The following is a 16,202-nucleotide window of genomic DNA, read 5'->3' as shown; positions in this document are numbered from 1 at the left end:
ACAAGTATGACACCATCTTATATAATGGACTTGAGCATCTGTGGACTTTATTATCTGCAGGGGGTCCTGGAACCAATTCCCATGGATACTGAGGGATGACTGTACTTTGGTTTCCCACCACTGTGAGTATACAGAACAAAGCAACTTCAGTCACTGCCCTTCCCAACTCTCCAGTGTCTCCTTGCCCTACCTTCCAGCCCCATGTGTGTCTTCGTAATAGCATAGTTGCATTTTTTTTTTTTTTAAGAGAGGCAGGGTCTCCATTTGTTGCCCAGGCTGCAGTGCAGTGGTGCAATCAGCTCACTATAACCTTGAACTCCTGGGCTCAAGGGATCTTCCCCTCTCCACTTCCCAAGTAGCTAGGGCTACAGGTGCACACCACCATGCTACACCCAGCTTATTTATTTTAAAATTTTTGTAGAGACAGGGTCTTGCTGTCTTGTCCAGTCTGGTCTCAAACTCCTGGCTTCAAGTGATCCTCCCTGCCTTGGCCTCCTAAAGAGTTGGGATTACAAGGCTGGGCGCAATGGCTCACGCCTGTAATCCCAGCACTTTGGGAGGCCGAGGCGGGCGGATCACGAGGTCAGGAGATCCAGACCATCCTGGCTAACACCGTGAAACCCCGTCTCTACTAAAAATACAAAAAGTTAGCCGGGCGTGGTTGCGGGCGCCTGTAGTCCCAGCTACCTGGGAGGCTGAGGCAGGAGACTCCAGCCTGGGCGACAGAGCGAGACTCCGTCTCAAAAAAAAAAAAGAGTTGGGATTACAGGCATGAGCCGCTGAGCCCAGTCACAGCTGCAATTTCATTAGGCTGAACTGTGTGAAATCATCAGTAGTGGGCTTCTGTTTTACTCCCTGCATTATTCAATCAGATAGATGATTGCTTTGAGACTTTCATTAGTTTCACTAGCTTCGCGCTGTAAGAGCCAAGAGGCAGAGCCACAGGGCTGGGCTGCCTGGTTTCGCTCCCCACTGCAGGGCTCGGTTAAGCAGAGTGTAGAGCTAAGAGAGGAATGGAGAAGGTGGAAGGTGTCCCTCCCTTCCAGCGCTCATCTGATGCACCAGCCAAACCAAACACCACCTGGGCCTTTGAACATTGCCAAGCCTCATCCGCTGTTGTCATTTTACCCACTTCTACAGCTGCAGGGACAGCCGTAGGCCCGGAACTGGGATATCTCTTCCTAGGGGCCCGCCTATCTGCTCAGCTGCACTGCGTTTTAGGGGTGGGGAAGATAAGGCACGAGCTTGGGGTCCCAAAGCATGCCCAGACCACCCAGGCTTCCACCCAGGTCCTCCTCCTTCAGGTCTCACTTCGTTTCTTCTCCCCTGGGCTCAGTTCCAGTCCTGGCTGTAAGACTGGGAAAGCCACTGCTTGAGTCAGGACCTCAGTGGCTATTTTTGTCCGTGAGACGTCCTCTACACCACGACTTGCGAGGTAGCCTAGGCGAAAGAGAAATTAGTCGTGGCTCCTTTAAGGGGTCCGCGGAGGCGCGCCCGGCCTTTTGTTTGAGCGGCGGCGCGCGCGTCAGCGCCAACGCCTGCGCCTGCGCACTGAGGGCGGCCTGGTCGTCGACTGCGGCGGCGGCGGCTGAGGAGCCCGGCTGAGGCGCCGGTACCCGGCCCGGTCCGCATTTCGCCTTCCGGCTTCGGTTTCCCTCGGCCCAGCACGCCCCGGCCCCGCCCCAGCCCTCTTGATCCCTCGCAGCCCGGCTCCGGCCGCCCGCCTCTGCCGCCGCAATGATGATGATGGCGCTGAGCAAGACCTTCGGGCAGAAGCCCGTGAAGTTCCAGCTGGAGGACGACGGCGAGTTCTACATGATCGGCTCCGAGGTAGCCCGCGGCGCGTCCTCGCCCTCCCCGGGCTCGGCCCCGCGGGAGCCCCGGGGCGGGCCCATGCGCCGAGAGCGCGCGTCTCCATTCATCGGGGCGGGGGGCGCGCGCGCGCGCGCGCGCTCGGGGCTGTGGGGCGTGACCTAGAGGGCGTGTCGGGTGTGGCCCCCGCCCCCTCATCGACCTGGGATTTCATTACTCATTTCGCCTAGGTCCGCCGCATTCAGTGCTGCCAGGATTTTGGCGCCGCGAGGGGCCCCAGTGGTTCCGCGCTGGGTTGGTTTCCAACCAGACGCAAAGAAACGGGATATTGAGTTAGCCCCTGCGACGCTTGGGGGACCGCACTGCTGCCTTTGACCCTTTTTAGATGTCGTAAATTCACGTGAACCCCTCCCCGTATTGCTACTTGTGGGAACCTGAAATGGCAGGCTGGAAACCCTGGACTTAGTGAGGGCTCATCCCCATTGTGTTTGTTGCCTCTTAGGTGGGCAGTGGAGGTCTTTTGACCTTTGTTTACCAGTGAAGAAACAGATTGGAGGAAGATGTTTGCTTTTGGGTGAATAAGGGCCCCATGCCTAAGCTAGATCTTTCAGCAGTTCTGAAGCAATTGACACTTTCCATATCTGTGAACTGATTCTGAATTATTCCAGGGGAAAGAGCCTAAAGATGTTTAACCCTTAACTAGAGTAGCTGCATTTTGTTGCATCAACTGGATGACTGATTTCAGGAAAACCCTACTGGCCTTTGAATGGGTGTTTGTTCCAAGTATATTAGGTTCTTGTTTTTTGTTTTTTATAGAGACAGGGTCTGGCTATGTTGCCTAGGCAGGTCTCTAACTCCTGGGCTCAAGCAGTCTGCCCGCCTTGGTCTCCCAAAGTGCTAGGATTACAGGCATGAGCCACCACGCCCGGCTATATATTAGGTTTTTACAGATTGTCTCAAACTAGCCTTTTTTGCTCCAAAGGCAGCCCCCAGCTAGTATATGTTACCTTTTTTAAAAAATTACGGATATACAGTTCAGATGTACAGATGTCAAGCAGTAGAATCTCATGTAAGGAAGTAAGTGCCAATCCTGGAGAATTAAAGCTGTCATGAAATGCCAAGAGTTTCTTCTCCTTATAGCAGTTTTTAGTATCATATTCCAGCATTTTATTCATACTTTATTTTGTTTTATTTTTATTTTTGAAAAAAGGTCTCACTTTGTGCAGTGGTGTGATCTCAGCTTACTGCAGCCTTGACCTCCTGGGCTCAAGTGATCCTCCTGCTTCAGCCTCCCAAGTAGCTGGGACTACAGGTGTGCACCACCATGCCCGACTAATTTTTGTATTTTTTGTAGAGACAGGGTTTTGCCATATTGCCCAGGCTGGTCTTGAACTCCTAGGCTCAAGTGATCCTTGCACCTCAGCCTCTCAAAGTACTGGAATGACAGGTGTGAGCTACTGCACTCACACTCAGCGCATTCATGCTTTTTAAACTTGCGGGTTTTTTCCTTCACAATTGAGCATAGCATGAATGAATGAAGCCTCAAGATGGTCACACTGAGTCCCATGGATGAGACTAAGGTCAATAGCATCAGAACTTTAGTGTTAGCATTTTCCACCATTTTTTTTTTTCTGGACGAGGTTTGACTCTGTCACCCAGACTGGAGTGTAGTGGTGCAATCTCGGCTCACTGCAACCTCTGCCTCCCGGGCTCAAGCCATCCTCCCACCTCAGTCTCCCAAGTAGCTGGGACTACACACACACACCACCACACCCGGCTAATTTTTATATTTTTAGTAAAGATGGGGTTTTACCATATTGTCCAGGCTGGTCTTAAACTTGTGAGCTCAAGTGATATGCCCGCCTCGGCCTCCCAAAGTGCTGGGATTATAGGCGTGAGCCACTGTGCCTGGCCTCCACCAATTTTTATAAAACAAAAAATATAGGATTCAATAAAATTTTCACGTTGTCACTTAAATTACAACTGTTCAAAGATGCCAGTGCTGGAGAGGTAGAGCCAGTGCCTGTCCATCTGCCACAGTTCAGAATGGTCCTCGTTGGCCAGCAGGCACCTGCCTAACTGCAGAACGCAAAAGGTGTTGAATTTCAGCCTGTGATACTAGGCGAGTTGTTTACCTGATCTAATGGGTGTAAAAGTAATCAGTTTGGCTCTGAGTAGGTGACACTTCAAAAGAAAGCTTTCATTTATTAGTTGGAGCAAATTGAGAAGCTGTGTGTGGCCAAGTGGGAAGAACCTTGGGAGGCCTGGTTCCAGCCCTGCTCTGCCTTGCTGTCGCGTTTCTCATGTGTATAATGTGATGCTTAGACTAGATGGTCTCCAGGATCTTCCCCAAAACACATTTTAGTTTCTAGAAAGCTAATTACAATCTTGTCTTTCAGCCCCTTCACTCCTGGGCCTCCCAGTAAGAATAATCTTCCTGAGACGCAGGCTGTAAGAGACTCAGATGGAGAGGCAGTTTGTTCTTTTGGGCCTGACTTAATCATCAGACCTTCAGAGTTTAGGGAAGGGTTCAATGTCAGAGCTCTATTGAAATTCAGTACCTCCAGTGACAGTAGTGGATGGACTGTCTCAGCCCACTGCCCTGTGGAAAACAGGCACTGTATTCAGAGAGGTGGGCCAGCCATAGCAACATACCCAGTGCCTCCATGCGCCATCTGTGGAGCTGTCTTGGGAAGGCATCTGCATTTACTATGAGTGTGTGTCACTGTTCTGCCATTAACAGACAGCTGTATTTACCAAGCCAGAATCATGGAGCTTTGAGGACCCTAACGGATCCCCAAGTCCAGCACCTTCATTTTATATTCAGGAAACCTGGGTCCCAAGAGGGCGAAGGCTGGTTCAGAGAAAAGCCAGGAAGGCAAGCCCAGTTTCCTAAGTTCTGAAGGGGCTTTGGGGGGCATCTAGGAGACTCAGAGCCCTGCAGGGCCTGCAAGGTAGTCATAGCGGGGAGTATTGTCAATTTCTTTTAAAAAACCTAATGGAAACTCTACATTTACCATGATACTGGATGATACTGACACACAAGCCAAATAACATAGAGGGGTCTGTGCCCTCTATGTGGAAAGCAAGTGACTTGCTGTGTCTGCTCTTCTCTCAGTGTTCAGTAGCCCTGGTTGTTGATTACAGTCACTGCTGAAAATGGAGAAACATTTTATTTAATACTATGCCTGGGTCTGATACCTATAATCCCAGCACTTTGGGAGGCCCAGGCAGGAGAATCACTTGAACCCAGGAGTTTAAGACCAGCCTGGGCAACATAGTGAGACTCTTGTCTCTACAGATTTTTATTTTTATTTTTTTAAATTAGGCTGGGTATGTGGCTCACACCCATAATCCCAGCACTTTGGGAGGCCGAGGTGGGCAGATCGCTTGAGCCCAGGAGTTTGAGACCAGCCTGCGCAACATGGTGAAACTCCGTCTCTACAAAAAATCCAAAAATTAGCCGGTTGTGGTGGCAAGCAACTATAGTCCCAGCTACTCAGGAGGCTGAGGCAGAAGGATCGCTTGAGCCGAGGAGTTCAAGGCTGCAGTGAGCTATGATCGCACCACTGCAATCGAGCCTGGGTGACAGAGCGAGACCCTGTCTCAAAAATAATAATAAAAATTAAAAATAAATTTAAAAATTCAAAATATATACTATGTTGGGTAGATAAAATGGGAAACATAATAGAAGTGGTCCTTCATGGGGGTGAAGTTCAGAGTTGCTGAGCATTTGGCAGATGAGTAAAGAGACCCAGAAAATGGGAAGTGATCCCAGGTTACAGATGGAGCCAGCACCTGGCACCCAGTCTATTGGCCATCCCCTGCAATGTGACTCTGAAGTGATCATACTTGAATAGTCAATGAGACAATAGGGTACCCTCATAAAAACTTTAGGTCTAGATTTATTTTCCTTAAGGAAGTCACACTTTCAGTATTTGGTACAAGCAAACTGAAGCCATTGTTTGAGTCAGTGATGATTTATATAGCAGTCTGGTGATTGCCTTGTAAACCTTTTGGAAAATTCCTTTGGTATCCCTGGTTTGGGTTTTGTTACTAAACAAAGCAACACAGGCCATGGGGGAAATTATCTGGCATCTGTCTAAAATTAAAAGACCTTTTTGGTGTTTATTACATGGTAAAAATATCAAAGTCTTGTCCTTAAGATAAAAGAAGGTCAAGGAGGCCTTGCATTTCTGGAAAGTGCCAGAGATCCTTAGTCCAAAATCAAAATCACCACGAACTTCTTGCTAAGCTCTGGGTGCCTCCCACTCAGGCATCTGCCCAGGCCTTTTGAAGCTTGGTTCTGTTGTCAGGATGCACACATGCAGGCCAGATGTGCACTGCTGGTGAACCCTTCATATCAGCAGAATGTGTTTTAATGCTGCCGAAAGCATGGCGCCTGGGGGCCACCTCGAGGCCTGTTTGTCTGTTGCTTGATGCAGTCTGCGCCAGGACCCTCCCCTTCCCTGTGGTGCTGCGACCCTTATAATGAGCCTTCTTGCTTTACTCATAGGTGGGAAACTACCTCCGTATGTTCCGAGGTTCTCTGTACAAGAGATACCCCTCACTCTGGAGGCGACTAGCCACTGTGGAAGAGAGGAAGAAAATAGTTGCATCGTCACATGGTAAAAAAACAAAACCTAACACTAAGGGTGCGTCTTCACGAGGGTTTGTAAACCTGTTTCAAAACCACTCGCTTATGTCATGAAGATAAAACGTTTTCACTCCAGAGTGTCTTCACTGCAGCCTTGGCCTTAGTTGGGCAGGGAGCATCCCAGGGGTGGGCCGCCCTGTGAGCACTCCAGGCGAGGAAGTGGCTCCAGGGAGCCATTGGTGGTCCACCGTCAGGTATTTCCAGTGGGGCCATTGGGTACGTGAGTGGGCCGGGGCCAGGACACTAGCAGGTGCTGTGAAGACATGTTGGTCTCAAAACGTTTTAGGAATGCTGCGATGCTCTGCCATCTGCCGTGGGTGTGTCACCATAATCATCTTCCATGCAGCCCAAGTGGCGGGTGGTGGTCCCAGCTCCCACTCCCCTCTGGGGCTTTCACCGCTTGCTTCCCAGAGCACATCCATCCCATAGCACTTCATCCTGGCAGCCAGTGTGCTAGAGCCCATGTGCATGTCCCTGCTCCTGGTGGCCTGCGTGTGCCTGGGGCTTGCTAGGTACACTAGTGAAACTAGTGGGCTTTGGGTCATGGCAGCTCTGTGCAGGGTGAAAGGGTGCTCTTCAGACACTCTGGGGGCTCTGCGGGAGACACTCCCATGGAGACATTTGGGTTTGGACACAGCATGTCCTTTGGCAGGTGGCGAAACTGCTTCCCATGTGGCAATGGCACCTTGTAGAGAGCTGCCCTAGGCCTGGGTGTGTCTGTGAGCACGTGTGCGATGCTTCGTAGTCTGCCCTGTTTGTTTGTGTCTGTAGGTGCTGCTGTGGTTTTGTCCACTGCGGGAAAGTAGTGGTTCTTTTAATGCAGGAGCCAGAGCTTCTTTTTGATCTGCTGCTATGACATTTCCACTCACTTGCTTAAAACAGTTTCCTTTTTGTTCCCCCTCCTCCCCTAGCAGAGCATCAGTCACTAACACAGCGAGTCCCCAGCTTTGCTTCCCCCTCCGCAAGTCCCTGGGCTAAGTCTTGGGAGATACCTTCCCCATAAGTGATTGATTTCTCCAGGAGAAGCCAGACTGGGCCCACAGACAGGTAGCTCTTGACGCAGATTCCCCGGAAGAGCTAGGGGTCGAGCTGCCTAGAATCTGTCCTGCTTCCCAGGCAGCACGTGTGGACCGGCTCGGGGATAGAAATTCGTGTTTGGTGTGAAGCAGCTCTTTCCAACTCTCTGGGCTCTTGTTTTAAAAGAAAAGTATTCTTCATCTTCCATTCCATCTCCCCACCTTGCATCGTGTTGTGGATTGTGGTGGTGTCAGACCTCTTCCCACTGGGGTGTTACTCTGGGAGCTTTCTTTTCCCCTGAGTGAGGACCAAGAGAACATGTTCTGGGGTCGAGTGTCCCCACTGGTCGTGCTGTATTGTAGTTGCTGATGCTGCCCTGAGCACTTCCCTCTGCCCCGAGCCAGTGCTCCTGGGGCCGATTAGTCCAAATCAGTCCCATTGGAGGCTCTACCCAGCAGGACTTGTAAGTAAAGCACTCAGTCCAGATTGCCCTTTTGGAAGAGGCCAGCATTCGGCAGTAGTAAGTTTGACACCTGGCTTTTCCCACCTCCCGCATGCGAGGACCTTGATGTGCTGCATCCACTTGGCTGGCTGCTGTGTGCCACCGCCACCAGCAGAGTGACCCAGTGATGTCTGTCTGTTACAGATCACGGATACACGACTCTAGCCACCAGTGTGACCCTGTTAAAAGCCTCGGAAGTGGAAGAGATTCTGGATGGCAACGATGAGAAGTACAAGGCTGTATCCATCAGCACAGAGCCCCCCACCTACCTCAGGTAATGTGTTCCTGGCCAGGGCATCTCTGGGGACACCTGTGGGGTCTTTTCTCAGACTCAAGAACTGGTTGGGTTGAAGTTAAATTGAAACACTTTTTTTTTTTTTTGAGATGGAATCTTGTTCTTGTCGCCCAGGCTGGAGTGCAGTGGCGCGATCTCGGCTCACTGCAACCTCTGCCTCCCAGGTTCAAGTGATTCTCCTGCCTCAACCTCTCGAGTAGCTGGGATTACAGGTGCCTGCCACCACACCTGGCTAATTTTTTTTTTCTTTGAGACAGTTTCACTCTCGTTGCCCAGGATGGAGTGCAATGGCGTGATCTCAGCTCACTGCAACGTCTGCCTCCTGGGTTCAAGTGATTCTCCTGCCTCAGCCTCCCAAGTAGCTGGAATTACAGGCATGCGCCACCACGCCCAGCTAATTTTGTATTTTTGGTAGAGACGAGTCTCTCCATGTTGGTCAGGCTGGTCTCGAACCCCGACCTCAGGTGATCCGCCCGCCTTGGCCTCCCAGAGTGCTGGGATTACAGGCGTGAGCCACCGGGCCCGGTCCTAATTTTTGTATTGAAACACTTTTTAACAGTTCCCTCTGTTTTTATACATTTTCTTAGCCAGGTTTCTAAGTTTCTTCTGTATCATTGGAATTTCTAAGAAACGTAAGCCAAGTCCTGGATTCTGGAGAACAGTTACAAATGCTTGGAAAGTGGGACTCACAGGGCACAGTGATTGTGTTTGTAATCCCAGCACTTTGGGAGGCCGAGGCATTGCTTGAGGCCAGGAGTTTAAGACCAGCCTGGGGCAACACAGCAAGACGTCATTTCTTAAAAAAAACAAATAAGTGGGACCAATTTGTCAGAAAAATCAGTGGCTCACATAAACTTACAAAAGAAACAACAATAGATTTGAATGTATAAAAACTTAGAACCTGGCTGGGTGCGGTGGCTCACACCTGTAACCCCAGCAGTTTGGGAGGCCGAGGTGGGCGGATCACCTGAGGTCGGGAGTTAGAGACCAGCCTCACCCACATGGAGAAACCCCATCTCTACTAAAAATACAAAATTAGCCAGGTGTGGTGGCGCATGCCTGTAATCCCAGCTACTCGGGAACCTGAGGCAGGAGAATTGCTTGAACCCGGGAGGTGGAGATTGCAGTAAGCTGAGATCGCACCATTGCACTCCAGACTGGGCAACAAAAGTGAAACTCCATCTCAAAAAAAACAAAAACAAAACAAAACTTAGAACCTTTAGAAGAGTATTTATGGTAACAATTAAAAAACCGAGTAATTGGGAAGTTACGATGTTGTATCTAGAATCTATACATCCAGATTTATACAACAAACTTGGATACCCCAACAAATAGGTAAAAGATGGTCCATACCTTGAAGTACAAGGGAGTAAACAAACATGGAAAGAATTTGCCCTCATGTGTAATTTCAAAAATTCCAAGCATAAGACTGGGCATGGTGGCTTATGCCTGTAATCTCAGCACTTTGGGAAGTCAAGGCAGGAGGATCGCTTGAGCCCAGGATTTGACTGTGTTGCCCAGGAGACCAGCCTGAGCAACATAGTGAGACGTTATCTCTACTGAAAGTTAAAAAAATTAGCTGAGTGTGGTGATCACACCACTGTCCTCTAGCCTGGGTAACAGAACGACACTCTTTGTCTTTAAAAAAAAATAAAAAACAGGCCGGGCACGGTGGCTCACGCCTGTAATCCCAGCACTTTGGGAGGCCGAGGCAGGCGGATGACCTGAGGTCAGGAGTTCGAGACCAGCCTGACCAACATGGTGAAGCCTCATCTCTACTAAACATAGAAAGTTAGCCGGGCATGCTGGTGCATGCTTGTAATCCCAGCTACTCGGGAAGGCTGAGGCAGGAGAATCACTTGAACCCGGGAGGCGGAAGTTGCCGTGAGTCGAGATTGCGCCATTGCTCTCCAGCCTGGGCAACGAGAGTGAAACTCTGTCTCAAAAGAATAAAATAAAATTAAATAAAAAATAAATAAATAAAAAATAAAAATAAAAATTCCAAGCATAAAACAAAAAACTGGCAATGTAAGGAATTGGGGAAGGTGTGATAGAGCTGCGCTCATGTGTGCTGGAGGTGCTTTTTTTTTTTTTTGAGACAGAGTTTTCACTCTTGTTGCCCAGGCTGGAGTGCGGTGGCATGATCTCGGCTCACTGCAACCTCCGCCTCTTGGATTCAAGCGATTCCCTTGCCTCAGCCTCTGGAGTAGCTGGGATTACAGGAATGCACCACTATGCCTGGCTAATTTTTTTGTATTTTTATTAGAGACGGGGTTTCACCATTTTGCCCAGGCTGGTCTCGAGCTCCTGACCTCAGGTAATCCTCCCGCCTTGGCCTCCCAAAGTGCTGGGATTACAGGTGTAAGCCACTGCGCCTGGCCTTTTTTTTTTTTTTTTTTTTGAGATGGAGTTTCGCTCTGTCACCCAGGCTAGAGTGAAGTGGCGGGATCTCAGCTCACTGCCACCTCCGCCTCCCGGGTTCAAGTCATTCTCCTTCCTCAGCCTCCCAAGTAGCTGGGATTATAGGCACCAGGCACCACACCTAGCTAATTTTTCGTAGTTTTAGTAGAGACAGGGTTTCACCATGTTGGCCAGGCTGGTCTTGATCTCCTGACCTCAGGTGATCCATCCGCCTTGGCCTCCCAAAGTGCTGGGATTACAGACGTGAGCCACTGCACCTGGCCTGGTTTCGAACTCTTGACCTCAGGTGGTCTGCCCATCTTGACCTTCCAAAGTGCTAGAGCTACAGGCATGAGCCACTGCACCTGGTGCTTTTGGTAAAAGCAACCTGGAATTTGGGAGAAAAGATCAAACTCTTCATGGGACATGGGTTATTTAAATTACCTTGGATGTCACCTCTGGAAGGTATTTATCAACCCGTCTTCTCAACTTCTACTGCTCTGGAAGCTCAGAGGCCAGAGGCCTTGCCTAGTCCATCTCAGGATGGCCAGTATGTCTAAAATGACAGCCTGATCACGTCTCTTCCTTCAAAACCCTGGGGACTCCTACCAGCCACCTGCTGAGTAAAGTCATCTCACGGAGCATGTGAGACCTGTGATCGGTCGCCTCCCTGGGGGCCTCCTCCCTGGACTGCCCCTCAGTCTCTCCTCCTTGCTGCTGCCCATGCCCCTCCCTGCAGTGAACCCTGACTCAGTGTCTAAGGCTCTGCTCTATTGTCCACTCCTCTGGGAAGTCTCTCCCTTGTACCACTTCCCCACATCCAGAAAGTGCTTCTGTGGAGCCATGCCTGGCTCATAGTGCAGTACACCATGGCCGTGCTGTGTCTGGTGCCCCTCCATACCCTTGTCCTTGCTCAGGTGCCTCTAGCATCTGATGACAGCCTGGGGAGCAGGCTCCTGCAAAATCAGGTGCACAGACAACTCCCAAGGGAGCCTCGAGCCTGACAGAGGTATAGTGGGCATCCCCAGAGCATTAGTTGATTCCTGGTGGGCAGGATCAGGCTCCTAAACTGACTAGGGGGTCTTTCTTGTATCTCCCCAGGGAACAGAAGGCCAAGAGGAACAGCCAGTGGGTACCCACCCTGCCCAACAGCTCCCACCACCTGGATGCCGTGCCGTGCTCCACGACCATCAACAGGAACCGCATGGGCCGGGACAAGAAGAGAACCTTCCCCCTTTGGTGCGGATGCATCGCCGCGCTCACCCTCCGTGCTGATTCCGCCTTAGTTCTCCAGCACGTTTCAGTTCCTTCCTCCCCAGAAAAACACTCTGTTTTGACCTTGGGCTCCCCACAGCGCCACAGTACCTCCTCCCCTTTGAACCGCTGTGTTTCCCTGACTTCCAGGACATTGTCCGTAGCCTCCTTGGCTCTGTCTGCTGTCACCTTGCCATGTCCTCCTCACCTCGCTGGCCCCTCAAGTGGAATTACTCGGGGCGTGGTCCTTGGGCCCTTTCTCTGCCCTCAGTTTCACAGGAGTGGGCCACAGCCAGTGTGATGGTTCAGATGCCATCCACGTGACTCCTACTGCGCCACCACTTCCCAGAGGCTGCTGGAATAAACCACCACAAACTGGTGGCTGCGAGCAGAGCACATTTCTTCCCTCACAGTTCTGGGGCCCGGGAGCCTGGATTTAGTTTCACTAGACCAGACTCACGTGCGGACAGGGCCATGCTCCCTCCGGAGGCCATCGGGGCGATTTGGTCCTTGCTTCTTCCAGCTTTGGGGGCTGCCTCATTCCAGTCTCAGCCTCTGTAGTCACGTGGCCTTCTCTGCATGAAACTGCCCTGTCTCTGTCTTAAAGGGACACTTGGTGATGTAATTTAGGGCCCTTCTGGTTAATCTTTTAGGATCTTTCACTTAATCGCATCTTCAAAGTCTCCTTTTTTGGCCATATGAGGTGACAGTCACAGGTTTTGGGGATTAAGTTGTAGATGTCTTCGGGGTCTGTTTTTCACCTCTGTGGCCCAGACTTCCTCAGCTGCCCTCACCCCCTCAGCCTCATGCAGCCTGAAGACTTCTCCATCTCGGCGCGTGGAGATCCAGCCCTCTCCTTGCTCAGGCTGTAGGTTTCTTTCCCAAGGCCTGCCTTTTCCTCACACAGCAAGTCCAGTCTCTCCAGGTTCTCACCTGGGACTGCCTCAGACAGCCCCCCACCGCTCTCCCTGGGATCTCTAGCAGCCCCTGCCTCCCCTTCCTGCTGCCTTCTCATCTCTGCAGCTGGTGTGGCCTCTGCTCCAGGCAGATCATGTCACCTCTCCACCAGGCAGATCATGTCACCTCTCCACGCAGAATCCTCCAGACTCCCCATCACCCTTGGAGCAGAAGCAGGAGTTCTCACTGGAGTGCCAGGCCCAACCTGGCCTGGTGCTGCCGCCGCTGCACTCTGCCCCACTCACCCTGCCTCAGGCCTGAGAATGTCCTCATTGCTGTCAGACCTCCCAGAGCTCCTGCCCTGCAGTTGCCTCTGCTGAGGTTTAGCCCCGTTCCCCCTCCTCCCCTCTTTCCTTTCTTCCTTCCTTCCTTCTATCATTCCTCCTTACCTCCCTCCCATCCTACCCCCTCCTCCCCTCCCTCCCATCCTACCCCCTCCTCCTTTTCCTTCTATCTTCCTTCCCTCTATCTCTTCTTCCCATCCCTAGTTGACTGTCCCCTTTTCCCTTAGAGTGGCCACCCCTTTTCTGCAGCATCCCTGCCCCTTTCCCTGTCTGTTTCCCAACGCATTCATGCCTGGCACTCAGCTCATTTTTCTCTGTCTTCCATCTGCCTCCCAAGGTCACTGGGGGCCTTTCTCAGCCCTCTCCATGCTCCCAGATGCCCTTAGGTGTCCTCTGTCCTCCAGCTCCATCTCACCAACCTGCCTGCCAGACTCTTCCCTCTTTATCTTCCCAGAGTACTCAACTCCATTGCTTGGAATCCTCCTGGGACTCCCTCAGGGCAGTGGCCAGTTTGCATAGCCTGAAGGGAGAACTGTGGGTGCTTCTACACCCGCTAGCTTTGCAGCATCCCTGACCACTGCTTCCCACGGAATCTGTGCTCTGTGGTCTGTTTGTGCATCCTCAGCAGTTTCTCCATTCACCTGCCTTGGCCTTGCTGGAATATTTCCTCTTCTAGAAATGCCCTTCTCCTTTCCCACAGCCTTCCGTGAAAGTCCTGCCAAATTTCAGGCTTAAATATCCCTTCACAGGACATCTGGGTGTTGTTCCAACACTGCCCAGGTCGATTCTATTGCAGACAGACTGGTGCTTGTTATTTATGGCCCCAACTGTCCCCATTAGACCATGGCCCTGGGACCCCTGCTGGCCTCGTCTGCTGCCTCAACTGTTAGCTGACAAGTGGCCATCTTCCCCAGACGGGTCTGCAGAGGCCTGCTGTGCAGAGAGAGAGGCTGAAAATTTGCATACCTAGGGCTCCGGCCCCCTCGCTGACTGTTGCTTCCATTTCACTTTCAGCTTTGATGACCATGACCCAGCTGTGATCCATGAGAACGCATCTCAGCCCGAGGTGCTGGTCCCCATCCGGCTGGACATGGAGATCGATGGGCAGAAGCTGCGAGACGCCTTCACCTGGAACATGAATGGTACAAGGCAGTCGGGCTTGGCTGGGCCTGGCCCCAACCCCTGTGTGTTATGTGGGAACAGTCCCCTTTCCTGCCAGCTGCCTGTCTGGCAGATTCTGGACCTGACACGTAGGACATTGGGGCATAGTTGTGGAGGGTGTGGGCTCTGGGTTCAGTCCTGGTTCTGTTGCTCCTCACTGTGGGTTGGGCCTGTGAACTTCGGACTCCTTTCACCATACTGAGGTTGGGTGGCCCAAGGGGCCTGGCATGGGAGGTGGCTGATCTGCATAGCATGGATGATGATGACAATGCCAGTCAGACCTAGTTCAGCCCCCGAGTCCTGCACACACCTGCCTTGGGTCCTGTCCGCCACCCTGCTTCTGCTGTGTGAGGCTGCATGTGTGCCCCGTGCCTCTCTCCTCCCCTAACTGGTCATCTCTTTAGACATCCTCACTCTGTAAGTCCTGGGTCAGATGCCATCTCTTCTGGCTCTTCCTGGGCTTCCAAAGCCTGAACAGAACTCGGTCTTTGTGCAAATGTAGACAGAAAGGTTAGAAGGATATGCATCCCGAGTGTCTAGACTGCTTATCCCATCTGGGAGGGCGGATCGTGCATGCATTTATTGTTTTCTCTATTTTTAAGTCTGTTAGAATGTATTTTTATTTTATTTTATTATTACTGTTTTTTTAGATCTTGTTGCATACCAGTTTTTTTTACTTAGTGTCTGTATCCTGCTGAATTTTTATAATGAACATACTATTTATATTCAGACAAAATGCAGTGAATATCATCTTTATTTTATTTTACCTATTTTTTTTTTTTTTTAAGAGACAGAGTCTCACTCTTGCCCAGGCTGGAGTACAGTGATACTCTCATAGCTAACTGTAATCTTGAACTGCCTGGGCTCAAGCAATCCTCCTGCCACAGCCTCCCAAATAGCTAGGAATACAGGTTTGCGCCACTGTGCCCAGTGTTATCATTTTTAAAGGAGTAAATGTTTAAAATCATCAGAATCTCACCACCTGAATAATGTTTTCAGTTTTACCTTTTCTGTCAATTCCACATGCAAGCATATTTAACATAGTTGTCACTATAGAGCAAGTATCGTTTTATTTTTCTTCACTTATCACAAGTATCTTTCTGGTTTCTCTTTTTTTTGCGAGGGGAGATGGAGTCTCACTCTGTCACCCAGGCTGGAGTGCGGTGGCGCGATCTCAGCTCGCTGCAACCTCCGCCTCCTAAGTTCAAGCGATTCTCGTGCCTCAGCCTCCTGAGTAGCTGGAACTACAGGTGCGTGCCACCATGCCTGGCTAATTTTTATATTTTTAGTAGAGATAGGGTTTCACCATGTTAGCCAGGCTGGTCTTGAACTGACCTCAGGTGATCCGCCTGCCATGGCCTCCCACACTGCTGGGATTACAGGCGTGAGCCACTGCACCCAGCCTCTTTCTGATTTCTTTAATCTTCAAACAGTGCAGCATTTTCTCCTGGGTCAAGGCGCCTTTGTTTGCTAAAACTCCCCCTGCTGTAGACGGCTCCACAGCAGATAACATAGTTGCAGCATTTTTCTCTCAGAAGGGATTTCCTAAGGGAGGAGAGTATGAGTGGTTGTTGATATGTGGCTGCCTTGAGCTTTCTGGAAGGATTAGGCTGCTTCCTTTGGTCATCCCCAGGCACTCAGCATGGTAGGCCTGAGTGCTAGGCCTACCACTTGCTCACACCAGTGCCAAGCCTGAGTCCAAAGGCCTCTGCTCAGCCCTGAGAAGAAGGCCTGAGAGCCATGTACTGGGTGCTTGTCTCCTAGGTCCCACAGGTCAGCTGGTGAGGGAGGACGCCAGTGGGAGGAGACATGGGTGAGGGAGGACACTGGCAAGAGACTCCAGGAGGTTGTATTGAGTGTAGA

General features: G+C 51.0%; 1 protein-coding gene across 2 annotated transcripts in view; it reads left to right on the top strand.

Moving 5' to 3' along the window:
• The first annotated feature begins 1,504 nt into the window (after positions 1–1,504).
• Positions 1,505–16,202, top strand: part of SMARCB1 (SWI/SNF related, matrix associated, actin dependent regulator of chromatin, subfamily b, member 1) — a 42,876-nt gene continuing 28,178 nt past the window's right edge. Inside the window, exons 1-5 of one of the 2 annotated variants that reach the window (XM_024239816.2) lie at positions 1,505–1,830; positions 6,329–6,440; positions 8,133–8,262; positions 11,785–11,922; positions 14,193–14,320. In XM_024239816.2, the coding sequence (XP_024095584.1) occupies positions 1,738–1,830; positions 6,329–6,440; positions 8,133–8,262; positions 11,785–11,922; positions 14,193–14,320 (601 nt within the window). In that variant the 5' untranslated portion in view covers positions 1,505–1,737. Of the gene's footprint in view, positions 1,831–6,328; positions 6,468–8,132; positions 8,263–11,784; positions 11,923–14,192; positions 14,321–16,202 lie in introns of both variants that reach the window. The other variant, XM_024239815.3, reaches the window with a different exon arrangement.

Source organism: Pongo abelii, chromosome 23 (assembly GCF_028885655.2).
Source record: "Pongo abelii isolate AG06213 chromosome 23, NHGRI_mPonAbe1-v2.0_pri, whole genome shotgun sequence".
Lineage (NCBI taxonomy): Eukaryota > Metazoa > Chordata > Mammalia > Primates > Hominidae > Pongo > Pongo abelii.
This window is presented reverse-complemented; position numbering and strand designations above follow the sequence as displayed.